We start from the raw sequence: 13872 nt of genomic DNA, 5'->3' as shown, positions 1-13872 counted from the left end.
GTTCGATTCTTCAGCACCACTAAGCAGAAAAAAATGGAAGTGGCGCTGTGGCTCAAGTGGTAGAGTACTAGCCTTGAGCTGAAGAGCTGAGGGACAGTGTTCAGGCCCCATGACCGACCCCCCCCCCCCAAAAAAAAAAAGATTACATTCTGGATCATTTAATTCTTTTTTTGGCGGGGGGGGGGGGGGGGGGGGGGGAAGGGGTCTGGTCGTGAGGCCTGAACTCTGGGCCTGGGCACTGTCCCTCAGCTTTTCAGCTCAAGGCTAGTGCTCTACCACTTGAGCCACAGCACTACTTCCGGCTTTTTTCTTTTTGCTTATTGTGGCGCTGAGGAATCGAACCCAGGGCTTCATGCATGCAAAGCAAGTGCTCTACCACTGAGCCATCTTGCCAGCCCCTGGATCATTTAATTCTTGAAGGCATGATTTTAAAACTTGTATAGTGTGGACTAAAATTTACACAATAAAATTTATTAAGTTTTGACAAAAGTCATAATCCCAATAAAGAATATTTCCATGGCCTCAAGAAGTTCCTTGCAGCTGGGCGCTGGTGGCTCACGCCTGTAATCCTAGCTACTCAGGAGGCTGAGATCTGAGGATCACGGTTCAAAGCCAGCCCGAGCAGGAGAGACTGTGAGACTCCTATCTCCAATAAACCACTCAGAAAACCGGAAGTGGCGCTGAAGCTCAAGTGGTAGAGCGCTCGCCTTGAGCTGAAGAGCTGAGGGATAGCGCCCAGGCCCAGAGTTCAAGCCTCTCGACGACAAAAAAAAAAAAAAAAAGAAGAAGTTCCTTGCATTCTTCCCCTGCCTCTGGCAACCCTTGATGTGTGGAAAACCTGTTTTTCCTGATGGTGTATTAACATTTCTGTTGTAGAATATCTTTCCTTGGGGCTGGGAAGGTGGCTCAGTGGTAGAGCGCTTGCCTTGCATGCATGAGGCTCTGGGTTCGGTTCCTCAGCACCACATAAGCAAAAAAAAAAAAAAGCCAGAAGTGGCGCTGTGGCTCAAGTGGCAGAGCACTAGCCTTGAGCTGAAGAGCTGAGGACAGCACCCAGGCCCAGAGTTGAGGCCCCATGACCGGAACCCCCCCCCCCAAAAAAAAAAAAAAAAGAATGTTGTTCCTGTCTTCTATCATATGTTGTGCTGTGCTGATCATTAGTGTATGTCTTGCTGTACATCCATATCTACAGGATAAGTGGTAAAGGTGGAAGTGGGGCTTACAACAGGAAGCTCCAGACAGCTCTTTAAATGTTCTCTCTAGCTGTAACCTTTTACATAGAAGAATAGAAGAATCCTGTGACTTTCTAGGAAACTTTAAGTCAGCCCAGCTTACAGGCTTACCCTACTCCTTGGTGACATTTGTTCGAAGACTTGCTCCACAGCGTTTATGTTACATTGAGGCTATGCTTGTTTTGTGGATGGAATTTTCTTTCACATTAGTTTCTGTTAGTTTGATGTAAATTTTTTTTTTTTTTTTGGCCAGTCTTGGAACTTGAACTCTGGGCCTAGGTGCTGCCCTGAATTTCTTTTGCCCAAGGCAAACGCTCTACCACTGGAGCCATTGGCTTCTTTGAGTAGTTTATTGAAGATAAGAGTCTCACAGACTTTACTGCCCAAGCTGGCTTCAAACCACAATCCTCAGATACCACCTTTCTGAGTAGCTAGGATTACAGGTATAAGCCACCAGTGTCCAGTTTGGTGTTCTTCTTAAATAGGGAAGAATAGGCTTGGAAGATGAATGGCTAGTTCTTCAACTAGTACTGTTTTCTACTTGGGCCTACCATTGTTCTACCTCGTTTGTTGCCAGTCACAGTCCCATGGCTGGCACTGAGTTGGCCTTTTTAACTAATTTAATTGATGTGATTAAATGAGTTAATATTTGCTTTTCTTGACTTCCGTTAACCTTTTCCAGGTGGAAGAAATTAGAAACTCATGATGTGGTAATAGAGTGTGCCAAAATCTCCCTGGACCCTACGGAAGCCTCCTATGAAGATGGTTATTCTGTGTCTCACCAGCTCTTTACCCGCTTTCCTCCTCGTTCAGCTGATGTTACCACCAGCCCCTATGTTGATACACAGAATAGCTATGGTAAAAAAGTGTTATTTCTCTTTGTTGATTTTTGATGGCCTTTCCCTAGGACAATATTTATTTTATGTCCCAGGAATTTTCACCCAAGTATTTAAATTTGAGTTTGCCTTTCTTTTCTTCTGATTAATTTCTCCTTCAAGTTCAGTTGTTCTTGATCTCCTACCTGATAGTGCATTCATAGATTTGGAGATATGCCCTCAGCACTTAACAAAGAAAGGGCTTAAGTATTTGACAGCTAGGCCCTACATCCTAAGGTAGTTTCCTGATTTTTTTCTAGGTACTTCAGATGAGGCTTGCTGGGCTATAACACTGAGAAAAATTGGACAATTTAAACTAGATTCACAGAAAAATCTTAGTTTTCAACATAGGCTGCACCACTGAAGCTGTCATACACAGTGTGCAGTCTCCCATTATCCTGAGGCTTAATGACATCAGACCTCCCAGAACTTTCATTTTCAAAGAGCATTAACAGATCTTTTAAGATCTATTACTTAAAAAAGGTCTGTTAAAATCTGTTACTTAAAAACTACTCAAAAAAGCCAGAAGTGGTACTATGGCTCAAGTGGTACAGTGCTTGCCTTGAGCAAAAGAAGCTCAGGGACAGCACCCAGGTCCAGAGTTCAAGTCCCAGGACTGGCAAAAAAAAAAAAAAAAAAAGTTACATCTAATTAACAGAAACTAACTTGAAAGAAAATTCCATCCACAAAAACAAACATAGTCTCAATGTAATGTAGATATGATGGTTCATGCCTGTAATCCCAGTTTGAGAGGCATAGGTTAGGAAAATCTCAGTCTTAGGCTAAAAGAAAGTAAGACCACACCTAAAAGATAAAGCAAAAAAGCTCTGGGCACTTGACAAGCATGAGCCCCTGGGTTCAGATCTTACTACAACCAGTCATGGGGCTTGAACTCTGCCTCTGGGCCTGGACGCTGCCCCTGAACTCTTCAGTTCAAGGCAAGCACTCTACCACTTGAGCTACAGTGCCACTGGTTTTCTAGAGATAAAGATCTCACAGACTTTCCTGCCCCAGTTGTCTTTGAACTGCAGTCCTCAGATCTTAGCCTCCTGAGTAGTTAGGATTACAGGTGTTAGCCACCGGTGCCCAGCTGTAATAATTGTTTTTTTTTAATGAAGAGAACTGAACATTGCCAGATGGTCTAGAACTATCTGAAGCCCACTCTCACCCTTTGTGTTCTTCCCTTTTGTTTCAGGGAGTGCTACTTCCACCCCTTACTCCACCACTCAACTGATGTTGTTCAGTACGCCCAGGCAGCTACCTCAGACTCTGAGTTCCCCATCGGCACGGCTGTTACCTGAGCCGCTACAAGTATGGTGTTTCACAGTGTGCCTGTCTGTCTCTGCCTCCTGGTGAAGCTGACTGTTTGGGTTAAGATTTAGTATATGGTTGGGAAATTTTCACATTGCGTGAGGCCCTTTTGAGGGCCCTTGATAAGAACAAAGAAAGCTGCTTTTGCTACTTGTACATCTTGGAGTTCAGACATTTAAATTGCAGTTTGTCTATTGATAAAGTTTTACTGGGATGCCTCTTTACAATTATACAGGCTAAATTTAAAGTGAACTTCAGATTTAAATCTGAGGCAGGATGCAGTATTCATTTGCTGCTACTGATGTACTTTATTAACTTCCCAGGCTACTCTTTGGAGCCCATCTTCGGTTTGTGGTATGACCACTCCTCCAACATCTCCTGGAAATGTCCCATCTGATTTGTCCCATCCTTACAGTAAAGTTTTTGGCACAACTGGTACGTATGTTATAATTGGATCTCATTGGTTGGTTTTGGCCTGCCTTTGTGATAGCACCGTTCAGATCTCATAGTGAGTTTGGGGGATACTTGACAATGCTCTTGACACCTAATGCACATTTCTGGGACTTTCAGAATGAGTAAGTAAACCATAAAAAGAAAGGGGGAGAGAGTCAGAGACAGAGACAGACACTCATGTAGATCCCCATGAAGTTAACTCTCCAGGCTAATTTGTGGTAATAATTATGCTGATAAGAATTGTCTGTTTTTCTAATACTTAGATTCAGTACTTATTTATTTATTTCACCCTTGTCTCTGGGCAGGTGGAAAAGGAACTCCTCTGGGAACCCCAGCAACCTCTCCTCCTCCAGCCCCAACCTGCCATCCAGATGACTATGTGCACATTTCCCACACCCCCCAGGCCACAGCCACACCCCCCAGGAAGGTGCGTGCCAGCTTCACCTTATGAAGCCTAGTAATGCCAGATGGAATTCTGACTCAAAATATGATGGTGTCCAGTCAGAATAATATAGGATAGGCTCTTGAGTATTTCTCAGAGTCTGATCTGCTGACCCTAAGGATTCCACAATCCTTCCCAGGAATCAGTAGGTCAGATCTTCTTTCCTGGTAATCCTAGCTATTGTTTGTCCTTCCTGCAGCATTGGCATTTGTGCTTTATGGTACAGAATCAGTGTGTGGGTAGAATGGTAGTCCTGTGTTGTGAATCAAGCCAAGCTGGCTCAGTTGGCATTTTATTCTTCCTTGGCATGTTCTTTAAATTTAAAAACAGAAGAAAAAAAGCCACACTTTTTGAGTATTCTAAATTAAAGTGATGAACTTTATTAAACTTAGGCCCTTGAGATTATATATTAATATTCTTTGTGGCAGAATAGAAAATATGTAAAAAGCACGTGTATTGCACAGCAAAGAATTAGGTCGTCATAGGCCCTGTGGGATTGTATTAGTGCTGAATTAGCTGCTCTTTTTCATAGAACACTAGTTTTCTTTGAAAGATCAGGTGCTGACAAACTGGTTATTCAGATTTGGATATCTGGCAGGCATTTGCTAAACAGTGAACCAAGGGGAACAACTGATAGTATTTATAGCCAATGATAAAATTAAGTGAAATAAGAATATTAAAAAACTTGTGGGCTGGGAATGTGGCTTAGTGGTAGAGTGCTAGTCTTGAGCACAGAGAGACTCAGGGACAGTGCCCAGGCCCTGAGTTCAAGTCCCCAGATTGGCAAAAATAAAACACACACACAAAAAACTTGTATTAGATGGGCACTGGTGGCTCACACCTGTAATCTTAGTTATTCAGGAGGCTGAGATCTGAGGATCACTGGTCAAAGCCAGCCTGGGCAGGAAGGTCTGTGAGACTCTTATCTCCAGTTAATCACAGAAAAAGATGTAAGTGACACTGTGGCTCAAAGTGGTAGAGCACTAGTCTTAAGCAAAAGGAGCTCAGAGACAGCACCCAGGCCGAAAACTCAAACCTCAGACTGGCAAAAAAACAACAATAACAAACAAACAAAAAAAACCCTCCCAAACTTGTGTTAGTATTCTAGGCATTCACACACACAGTCAGACTGAAGGAAGATAATCTTAGGAGAGGAAACCAAAAGTATAACATACTGTTTATCAAAACAAATGGCAGGAAATGGAAACATTGGGTTTTTTGGTTGCTGTTATTGCTGCTGGTGGTTTATATTTTGCTTTTATTTTTTTGTCTTTCGGGGGGCAAAGTATAGTACAGAAAGTGGAGAGGGAGGAAGGGTGAACAAATGCAGGCATGGTACTCAGTAGACATTGTGGAAAACGCACTCTGCAATTTGTGGATAAGGGATGGCAGGGGGAAGCTGGGAGAAAGCAAAGGAGGGGGTGACATTGTCCAAAAAGAAAATGTATTCATAATTTGACTTAAGTAATGGTAACACCTCTGTACACACTTTACTAATCACAATAAATATTTTTAAAAACTTGTATTAAAATCCAGTGGATTTTACCATAGTATGGAGAGTGTTTCAGATTCTACATGCAACTAACTTTTAAAACTACCACTTATCAAGTTTCTTTATGAGATTAGAGATAATTGCTCACAATTTTATGAAAGGTTAACCTTGGTGTACTTTTCGTAGCTACATATTTGGATGGCTACAGACTTTTTTCATGTACTTCAGTAACATAGTGTAGGACATAGAGTATAGAAATAGATGGGGGAGGAGGGGAGCTGGGAAGGTGGCTCAGTGGTAGAGCACTTGCCTTGCATGCATAAGGCCCTGGGTTCCGTTCCTCAGTACTACATCAGCAGAAAAAAAAACCCTGAAAGTGGCACTGTGGCTCAAGTGGTAAGTGCTAGCCTTTAGCTGAAGAGCTGAGGAACAGCACCTAGGCCCAGAGTTTAGGCCCCATGACTGGACCCAAAAAAATTTTAAATAAATAAATAAATAATAAATTAATGCTTCACAAATAATACTTTAAAAAAAATTAGGGCTAGGAAGTTGGCTCAGTGGTAGAGCGCTTGCCTTGCATGCATGAGGCCCTGGGTTCGATACCTCAGCACCACATAAGCAGAAAAAGCCAGAAGTGGCCACTGTGGCTCAAGTGGTAGGGTACTAGTCCTGAGCTGAAGAGCTGAGGGACAGTATCTAGGCCCAGAGTTCAGGCCCCATGACTGACCAAAAAACAAAAAGGACAGGGAAATGCAGCATTGAGCCAGATAGTAAGGAAATTACAAAATATACATGTTTTATTGTTTTAGAAAAATAGTTTTTTAAAAAAAATTAAAACTATATATGTTAACATGGCATAGATTTGTTTAGTTTTAGTTTTATTTATTATTTTAGGGAGTGAGGCTGGTCCTGGGGCTTGAACCTAGGGCTTAGGCACTGTCCCTGAACTCCTTTTTTGTTGTTGTTGTTGTCAATCATGGGGCTTGAACTCTGGGCCTGGGTGATGTCCCTCAGCTCTTCAACTCAAGGCTAGCACTCTACCTCTTGAGCCACAGTGCCACTTCCAGTTTTCTGAATGGTTTATTGGAGATAACAGTCTCACAGACTTTCCTGCCTGGGCTGGCTTTGAACCTGTCTTTGAACCACGATCCTCAGATCTCAGCCTTCCGAGTAGCTAGGATTACAGGTGTGAGCCACCAGCCCCCGGCTCTTTAACTTCTTTTTGCTCAAGGCTAGGGCTCTACCACTTGAGTCATAGCCACTTCTGGCTTTTTCTGAGTAGTTTTTTGGAGGTGAGAATCTTACAGACTACAGACTTTCCTGCCCAGGTGGCTTCAAATTACAGTCCTCAGATCTCAGCCTCTTGAGTAGCTAGGATTACAGCCGTGAGCTACCAGCATCTGGAAGATTTGTTATTTTTAAATTAAACTTTTGTTGTTGTTGGTGGTGGTGGTGGTCGTCGTGGGCCTGAACTCTGGTCCTGGCTGCTGTCCCTCAGCTCTTCAGCTCAAGACCAGTGCTCTTGAGCCACATTGCCACTTCCGGCTTTTTCTGATTATGTGATGCTGAGGAATTGAACCCAGGGCCTCATACATGCAAGGCAAGCGCTCTTCCACTGAACCACCTTCCCAGCCCTAAAACTTTTTATTTAATTCCTGTTTTAAGTTCTAATGCAGTAACAATTAGTGCTTAAGGTTCTTTATATTTAGGAATATAAAGGGATCCTGAAATTAAACAGTTTAAAAATCACTGACTTGACCTTTAAGCTATATATTCTAAAGAACATGTGCAACATTTTTTACTATGCGGTATAAATTGTGCTTATCTTTGCAGGAAGAGAGAACCGATTCTGCAAGGCCATGTCTACACAGACAGCACCATCTTCCGAATGATAGAGGATTAGGTAAACTTTCTGGGTAATGAGAGACCACACTGTCTCTTCCAAATAGACTACATGTATTTAAAAGCAAAGATAGGTGGAAATATCACAAAACACTGGAATGTGTCACAGAACTCTGACCTTTAGTTATTATTATTTTTTTTGTCGTGGGTCTGAACTCTGGGCCTGGTCACTGTCCCTCAGCTCTTCAGCTCAATGCTAGTGCTCTACCACTTGAGCCACAGTGCCACTCCTGGCTTTTTCTGCTTATGTGGTGCTGAGGAATTGAACCCAGGGCCTCATGCATGCAAGGCAAGCACTCTACCACTGAGCCACCTTCCCAGCCCAGAACTCTGACCTTTAGAAATAGGAAACAAGTAGTGAATTCTAAAAGCTAATCTAATAATAAGAAAAAAATGTTCAAGCTACTGTCCTAAATTACTGCTCTGTGTTTAAGCTGGTCAAGCTATGTGGTTTTATTTGTTCTCAGAGATGTTAAAGCCTGAGCATTGTATGTTCAGTGGGATTATTAATACCATAGCCCTTTTTTTTTTTTTTTTTATTGGAAAGCTACTATACAGAGGGTTACAGTTGCATGAGTGAGGTTATGAGTACACTTCCTCTTGAACATTGTTACCCCCTCCATTGTTTTCCCCATACCATCCCCTCCCTCCCTCCCTTCCCCGAGATTCTTTTTTTTTTTTTTGATTGTGATTAAATGATTACATAATTTCAAAATCACAAGTTCATTCTAACTTCCCTGGAGCAAATTGTCTACCACAGTCTGTAATATATAACACTGTTCACATGTTATATACCATATTTGTGATCAGCAGCATGGGGATATTTAGTAGTGGTTCGACCAGATGAGCAGGAGTTCTTTGTTTCTTAGGTCCTGTTAGTTTTGTCGTTTCACCTAACCTTTTGGATTTAGCATCCACTTATCAGGGAGACCATGTACCGTTTGTCTCTTCGTTCTTGGCTTACCTCGCTCAACATGATTCCTTCTAGCTCCATCCATTTCCCTGAAAATGCCATTATTTTGTCATTTCTAATGGCTGCATAATATTCCATTGTGTATAGATACCACAATTTTTGGATACATTCATCTGTGGTGGGGCACCTAGGTTGTTTCCATATCCTAGCTATTGCGAACAGTGCTGCAATAAACATGGAGGTGCACGTGTCCTTGTATATTGGTTCCTGTTGTTCAGGGTAGATGCCTAGAAGTGGTATGACTGGGTCGTAAGGGAGGTCAATCTTTAGCTTTCTAAGGACCCTCCAGACTGCTTTCCAAAGTGGTTGTATAAGTGTACATTCCCACCAGCAGTGTAATAGGGTTCCTCTTTCTCCACATCCCCTCCAGCATTTGTCGTTGGCTGATTTGTGGATGTGGGACATTCTGACTGGGGTAAGGTGGTATCTCAGGGTTGTCTTTATTTGCATTTCCTTCACCACCAGGGATGATGAACATTTCCTCATGTGTTTCTTTGCCATTTTTATTTCTTCATTTGAGAAGTCCCTCTTTAGTTCCCTTGCCCATTTAGTAATTGGTTTGTTAGGTTTGGGAGGGATTAGTTTCTTGAGTTCCCTGTATATACAGGATGTTAACTCCTTGTCTGATATATTGCTGGTAAATATTTTTTCCCAATTAGTTGGTTGTCTTTCTAGCTTAGTTGCGATAGATTTAGCTGTGCAGAAGCTTTTTATTTTAAGGTAGTCCCATTTGTCGAGTCTCTCTCCAACTTGTTGTGACCCTGGGACTCTGTTCAGGAAGTTCCTTCCTGTGCCTATTAGTTCAAGTGTCTCTCCTACTCTGTCCTGTAGTAGTTTCAGAGATTCAGGTTTAATGTTAAGGTCTTTAATCCATTTTGAGTTGATGTTGGTGCATGGTGATAGGCTGGGGTCCACTTTTAGTTTTCTGCATGTGGCTGCCCAGTTTTCCCAGCACCAGCGGTTGAAGAGGCTGTGTTTCTTCCATTGTATGTCTTTGGCTCCTTTGTCGAATATCAGCTGGCTGTAGGCCTGTGGATTTATATCTGGATCTTCTATTCTGTTCCATTGGTCTTCGGGTCTGTTTTTGTGCCAGTACCATGCTGTCTTTGTGATTATAGCTCTGTAGTAGAGTTTGAAGTTCGGCATGGATAGCCCTCCCATATTGTCTTTATCCCCTAGAATTGTTTTGGCTATTCTAGGTCTTTTGTTGTTCCATATAAATTTTTGGACTGTTTTCTGTATTTCAGTGATGTACGTCATTGGGATTTTAATAGGAATTGCATTGAATTTGTATATTAGTTTTGGAAGTATCACCATCTTTACTATATTAAGTCGGCCTATCCAGGAGCATGGGAGGTCTTTCCATTTCCTAGTGTCTTCTGCAATTTCTTTCTTTAACTTTTTATAGTTCTCATTAAATAGTTCTTTTACATCTTTGGTTAGGTTAATTCCTAAATATTTTATTTTTTGGGAGGTTATTGTGAATGGGGTTGCTCCCTTTATTTCCCTCTCTTCCTGTGCGTTATCAGTGTATAGGAAGGCAACTGATTTTTGTGGGTTTATTTTGTATCCTGCTATTTTGCCGAAGTGACTTATGATTTCTAAAAGTTTGGGGATGGAGTTTTTGGGATCGTGGAGGTATAGTATCATGTCGTCTGCAAAAAGGGATAGTTTAACTTCTTCTTTCCCTATGCAGATCCCTTTAATGTCTTTTTCTTGCCTTATTGCCCTGGCTAAGGGTTCTAGGACTATGTTGAAGAGGAGTGGAGACAGTGGACATCCTTGCCTTGTTCCTGTTTTTAGGAGGATTGGTTGTAGCTTTTCCCCATTAAGTATAATATTGGCTATTGGTCTGTCATAAATGGCTTCTATTGTTTTTAGAAATGTTCCTTCTATTCCTATTTTCTCCAGAGCTTTTAGCATGAATGAATGTTGAATTTTATCAAAGGCCTTTTCTGCATCTGTGGCGATAATCATGTGATTCTTGACCTTGGCTCTGTTGATATGCTGGATTACATTTATTGACTTACGTATGTTAAACCATCCCTGTGTCTCTGGGATGAAGCCTACCTGATCATAGTGTATTATTTTTTTAATGTGTTTCTGGATTCTGTTAGCTAGAATCTTGTTAAGGATCTTTGCATCTGTGTTCATCAAGGAGATTGGCCTGTAATTCTTCTTTTTGGTTGGGTCTTTGCCTGGTTTGGGGATGAGTGTGATATTGGCTTCGTAGAATGAGTTTGGGATAGCTCCCTCCTTCTCTGTTTCTCTGAAGAGCTTGAGGAGTATGGGTATTAGTTCTTCTTTAAAGGTCTTATAGAATTCTGCTGTGAATCCATCTGGTCCTGGGCTTTTTTTTGTTGGAAGACTTTTGATAGCTTCCTGTATCTCATTATAGGATATTGGCTTATTTAATTGGTTAACTTCTTCTTTGCTCAGTTTGGGTAACTTGTATTTCTCTAAAAATGCATCCATTTCCGCCAGATTTTCTTCCTTTAGAGAGTATAGCTTTTGAAAGTAGTCTGTTAGAATTGTTTGGATATCTTGGGTACGTGTTGTGATGTTTCCCGTGGCATCCCTAATCCTATTAATATGGGTTTCCTCTCTTCTTTTTTTAATTAATCTTGCCAACGGGCCATCAATTTTGTTTATTTTTTCAAAGAACCAGCTTTTTGTTTGGTTTATTTTGGTTATGGTTTTCTGATTTTCTAATTGGTTAATCTCTGCTCTCAATTTGGTTATCTGGCTTCGTCTAGTAGCTTTAGGTCCCATTTTTTCTTGTTTTTCTAGCTGTTTTAGTTGCAACATGAGATTATTTACTTGGTCTGTCTCCATTCTCTTGATGTGGGCACTGAGGGCAATAAATTTGCCCCTCAGGACTGCTTTTGCTGTGTCCCACAAGTTTCTTTGTGAGGTGTTTTCATTTTCATTGAGTTGTAGGAAATGCTTTATTTCTTCTCTGATCTCTTCTGTTACCCAGGCCTTGTTAAGGAGTGTGCTGTTCAATTTCCATGTATTAGAGAAATTTCTGCGGTATGCTTTGTTATTGAGAGCTAGCTTGATTCCACTGTGGTCAGATAGGATACAGGGGATTATGTCGATCCCTTTGTATTTGCTTAAGTTCCTTGCATGAACTATGATATGGTCTATTTTGGAGAAAGTTCCATGAGCTGCTGAGAAGAATGTGTACTGTGTTGTTTTAGGGTGAAATACTCAGTAGATGTCAGTTAATTCCGCTTGAGGTATGGCCTCACTTAATTCGGTAGCTTCTTTGCCAATCCTCTGGTTGGTAGACCTGTCCTTTGGTGAGAGTGGCGTGTTAAAGTCTCCTAGTATTATCGTATTGGGATCTATTTTATTCTGTAACTTTGAGAGCATTTGTTTAACATATCTGGGTGCACCGATATTTGGGGCATATAAGTTGATGATGGTTATACCCTCCTCTTGGATTGTTCCCTTTATTAATACGTAGTGTCCGTCCTTGTCTTTCTGTACTGATTTTAATGAAAAGTTTATTTTGTCAGATATCAGGATAGCTACACCTGCTTTCTTATTGGGGGAATTTGATTGGTAGATCCTTTTCCACCCCTTCACTCTGAGTTTGTTTGTATGTTTGGCTGAGAGGTGGGTCTCCTGAAGGCAACAGATGGATGGGTCTTGTTTTCTGATCCAGTCCTCAGTTCGTTTTCTTTTAATTGGCGAATTCAGCCCATTTATATTAAGAGAAAGTATAGAGAGATGCATTGTTGTCCCTGCCATTCCGTTTTCCTAAGTTTTTCTTCTTTCCTTTCCTCCTGTGCTTGCTCAGTTAGACTTTGAGTAATGCCTGTTTGGGGCAGGTCCCAGTTCCTGGTTGCTTTCTTCAGGTTGTGTCCCCCCTCTTAGAATTCTTTGTAATGCTGGCTTAATGTTTATGTATTCATTTAGTTTTTCTTTGCTATTAAAAGTTTTCAGTTCTCCATCGAATGTGAATGCTAGCTTTGCCGGGTATATCAGTCTGGGTTGGCAGTTATTGGCTCTCAGGGCTCGTATGGTGCTTTCCCAGGCTTTTCTTGCATTCATTGTTTGTGTGGAGAGATCTGCAGTGATTCTAATTTTTTTCCCGTTGTAGTATAGCTCCTTCTTCATTTTTGCTGCATGCAGGATTGTTTCCTTATTATTCAGATCCATCATTTTTACTATAATGTGCCTAGAAGTGTTTCTCCTGGGATCTTGCTTGTTGGGTGTTCGATAAGCTTTTGTGATGTAGTTAAGATGGTCGTTTTTGAGGTGGGGAAAATTTTCATTGACTATCTTGTTAAATAGGTGTTGCATTCCCTTGCTCTGGAATTCCTCACCTTCGTCCACTCCGATTATGCGAAGGTTAAATTTTTTAGCATTATCTGCTTGCTCTTGAATTTCCCTTTGGTTTAATTTGAGTGATTTTTCCATATCTGTCACTTTTTGGTCCAGTTGGTGTATTCTGTCTTCTGTATCTGACACTCTACCTTCCATTTCATTCACTCTGTTGACTGTGGCTTCTATTGTGGTTTGCATGGTGGAAATGGATCCCTTTATGGATTCAATGTTGGTTCTCAGAGTACTGATCTCACCTCTCAATGAGGTGAGATCAGTATGCATTACCTCTAATTTGGCGTTTATCTCACTTCTTACTGAGGTTTGTGCCGCTTCTATTTTTGCATCCAACTTTTGTTTGATGTCCTGTATATCTTTTGATAGTTCATCCTTGTGCTCTTTCAATTTCTGATCCATTTCTCGCTTTATTTCTTGAGTCATTGCCTCCAGCAACCCTTGGATGTAGTTTTTGTCTTCCATTCCTGCTTTGCTCCCACTGGGGCTCTCCCCTGTGTGGCTGCTGGCTTTTGAGGTGAGCTTGCTGTCCTGGGTAGTGGTAAACCTTGTGATTTTTCTCTGTGATTTTCGCATGGGGGTTCAGGAGACTGCTCTTCAATCTTGTTTTGGTGTGTCTGTCTTTGCTTGGTTGCTGATTCCTGTAGGTCGTCAGTTGTTGTTGCAATCCGAGTTCAGTTGGGGTGGTTGCGGGCTGGGTTGGGCGGCCCCCCGCCTGGTAGTTGCGATCGCGATTGGGCGGGTGGTCTGCGGACAGGTCCCTTTGTCGCGCTGCTGGTGCCGGGCTGCTTTGGCGGTATGGAGCCTCTCCGCTCCAGTGGAGAGTGAGGGGTGGGGGTGGG

At 41.8% G+C, this 13872-nt stretch overlaps 1 protein-coding gene across 4 annotated transcripts in view; it reads left to right on the top strand.

The window, feature by feature from the left end:
- Tsc1 (TSC complex subunit 1) overlaps positions 1-13872 on the top strand; it is a 68256-nt gene that overhangs the window by 38011 nt on the left and 16373 nt on the right. For all 4 annotated transcript variants that reach the window (XM_042681047.1, XM_042681044.1, XM_042681045.1 and 1 more), the window contains exons 9-13: positions 1915-2090; positions 3303-3418; positions 3742-3853; positions 4177-4298; positions 7639-7708. In XM_042681047.1, coding sequence (XP_042536981.1) covers positions 1915-2090; positions 3303-3418; positions 3742-3853; positions 4177-4298; positions 7639-7708 — 596 coding nt within the window. The remainder of the gene's footprint in view (positions 1-1914; positions 2091-3302; positions 3419-3741; positions 3854-4176; positions 4299-7638; positions 7709-13872) is intronic.

The sequence above is a fragment of the Dipodomys spectabilis genome, unplaced genomic scaffold (genome assembly GCF_019054845.1).
Source record: "Dipodomys spectabilis isolate Male_0828 unplaced genomic scaffold, ASM1905484v1 ptg000067l, whole genome shotgun sequence".
NCBI lineage: Eukaryota > Metazoa > Chordata > Mammalia > Rodentia > Heteromyidae > Dipodomys > Dipodomys spectabilis.
Note: the sequence above shows the minus strand (reverse complement) of the source record. Positions and strands in the feature narration are given on the sequence as shown.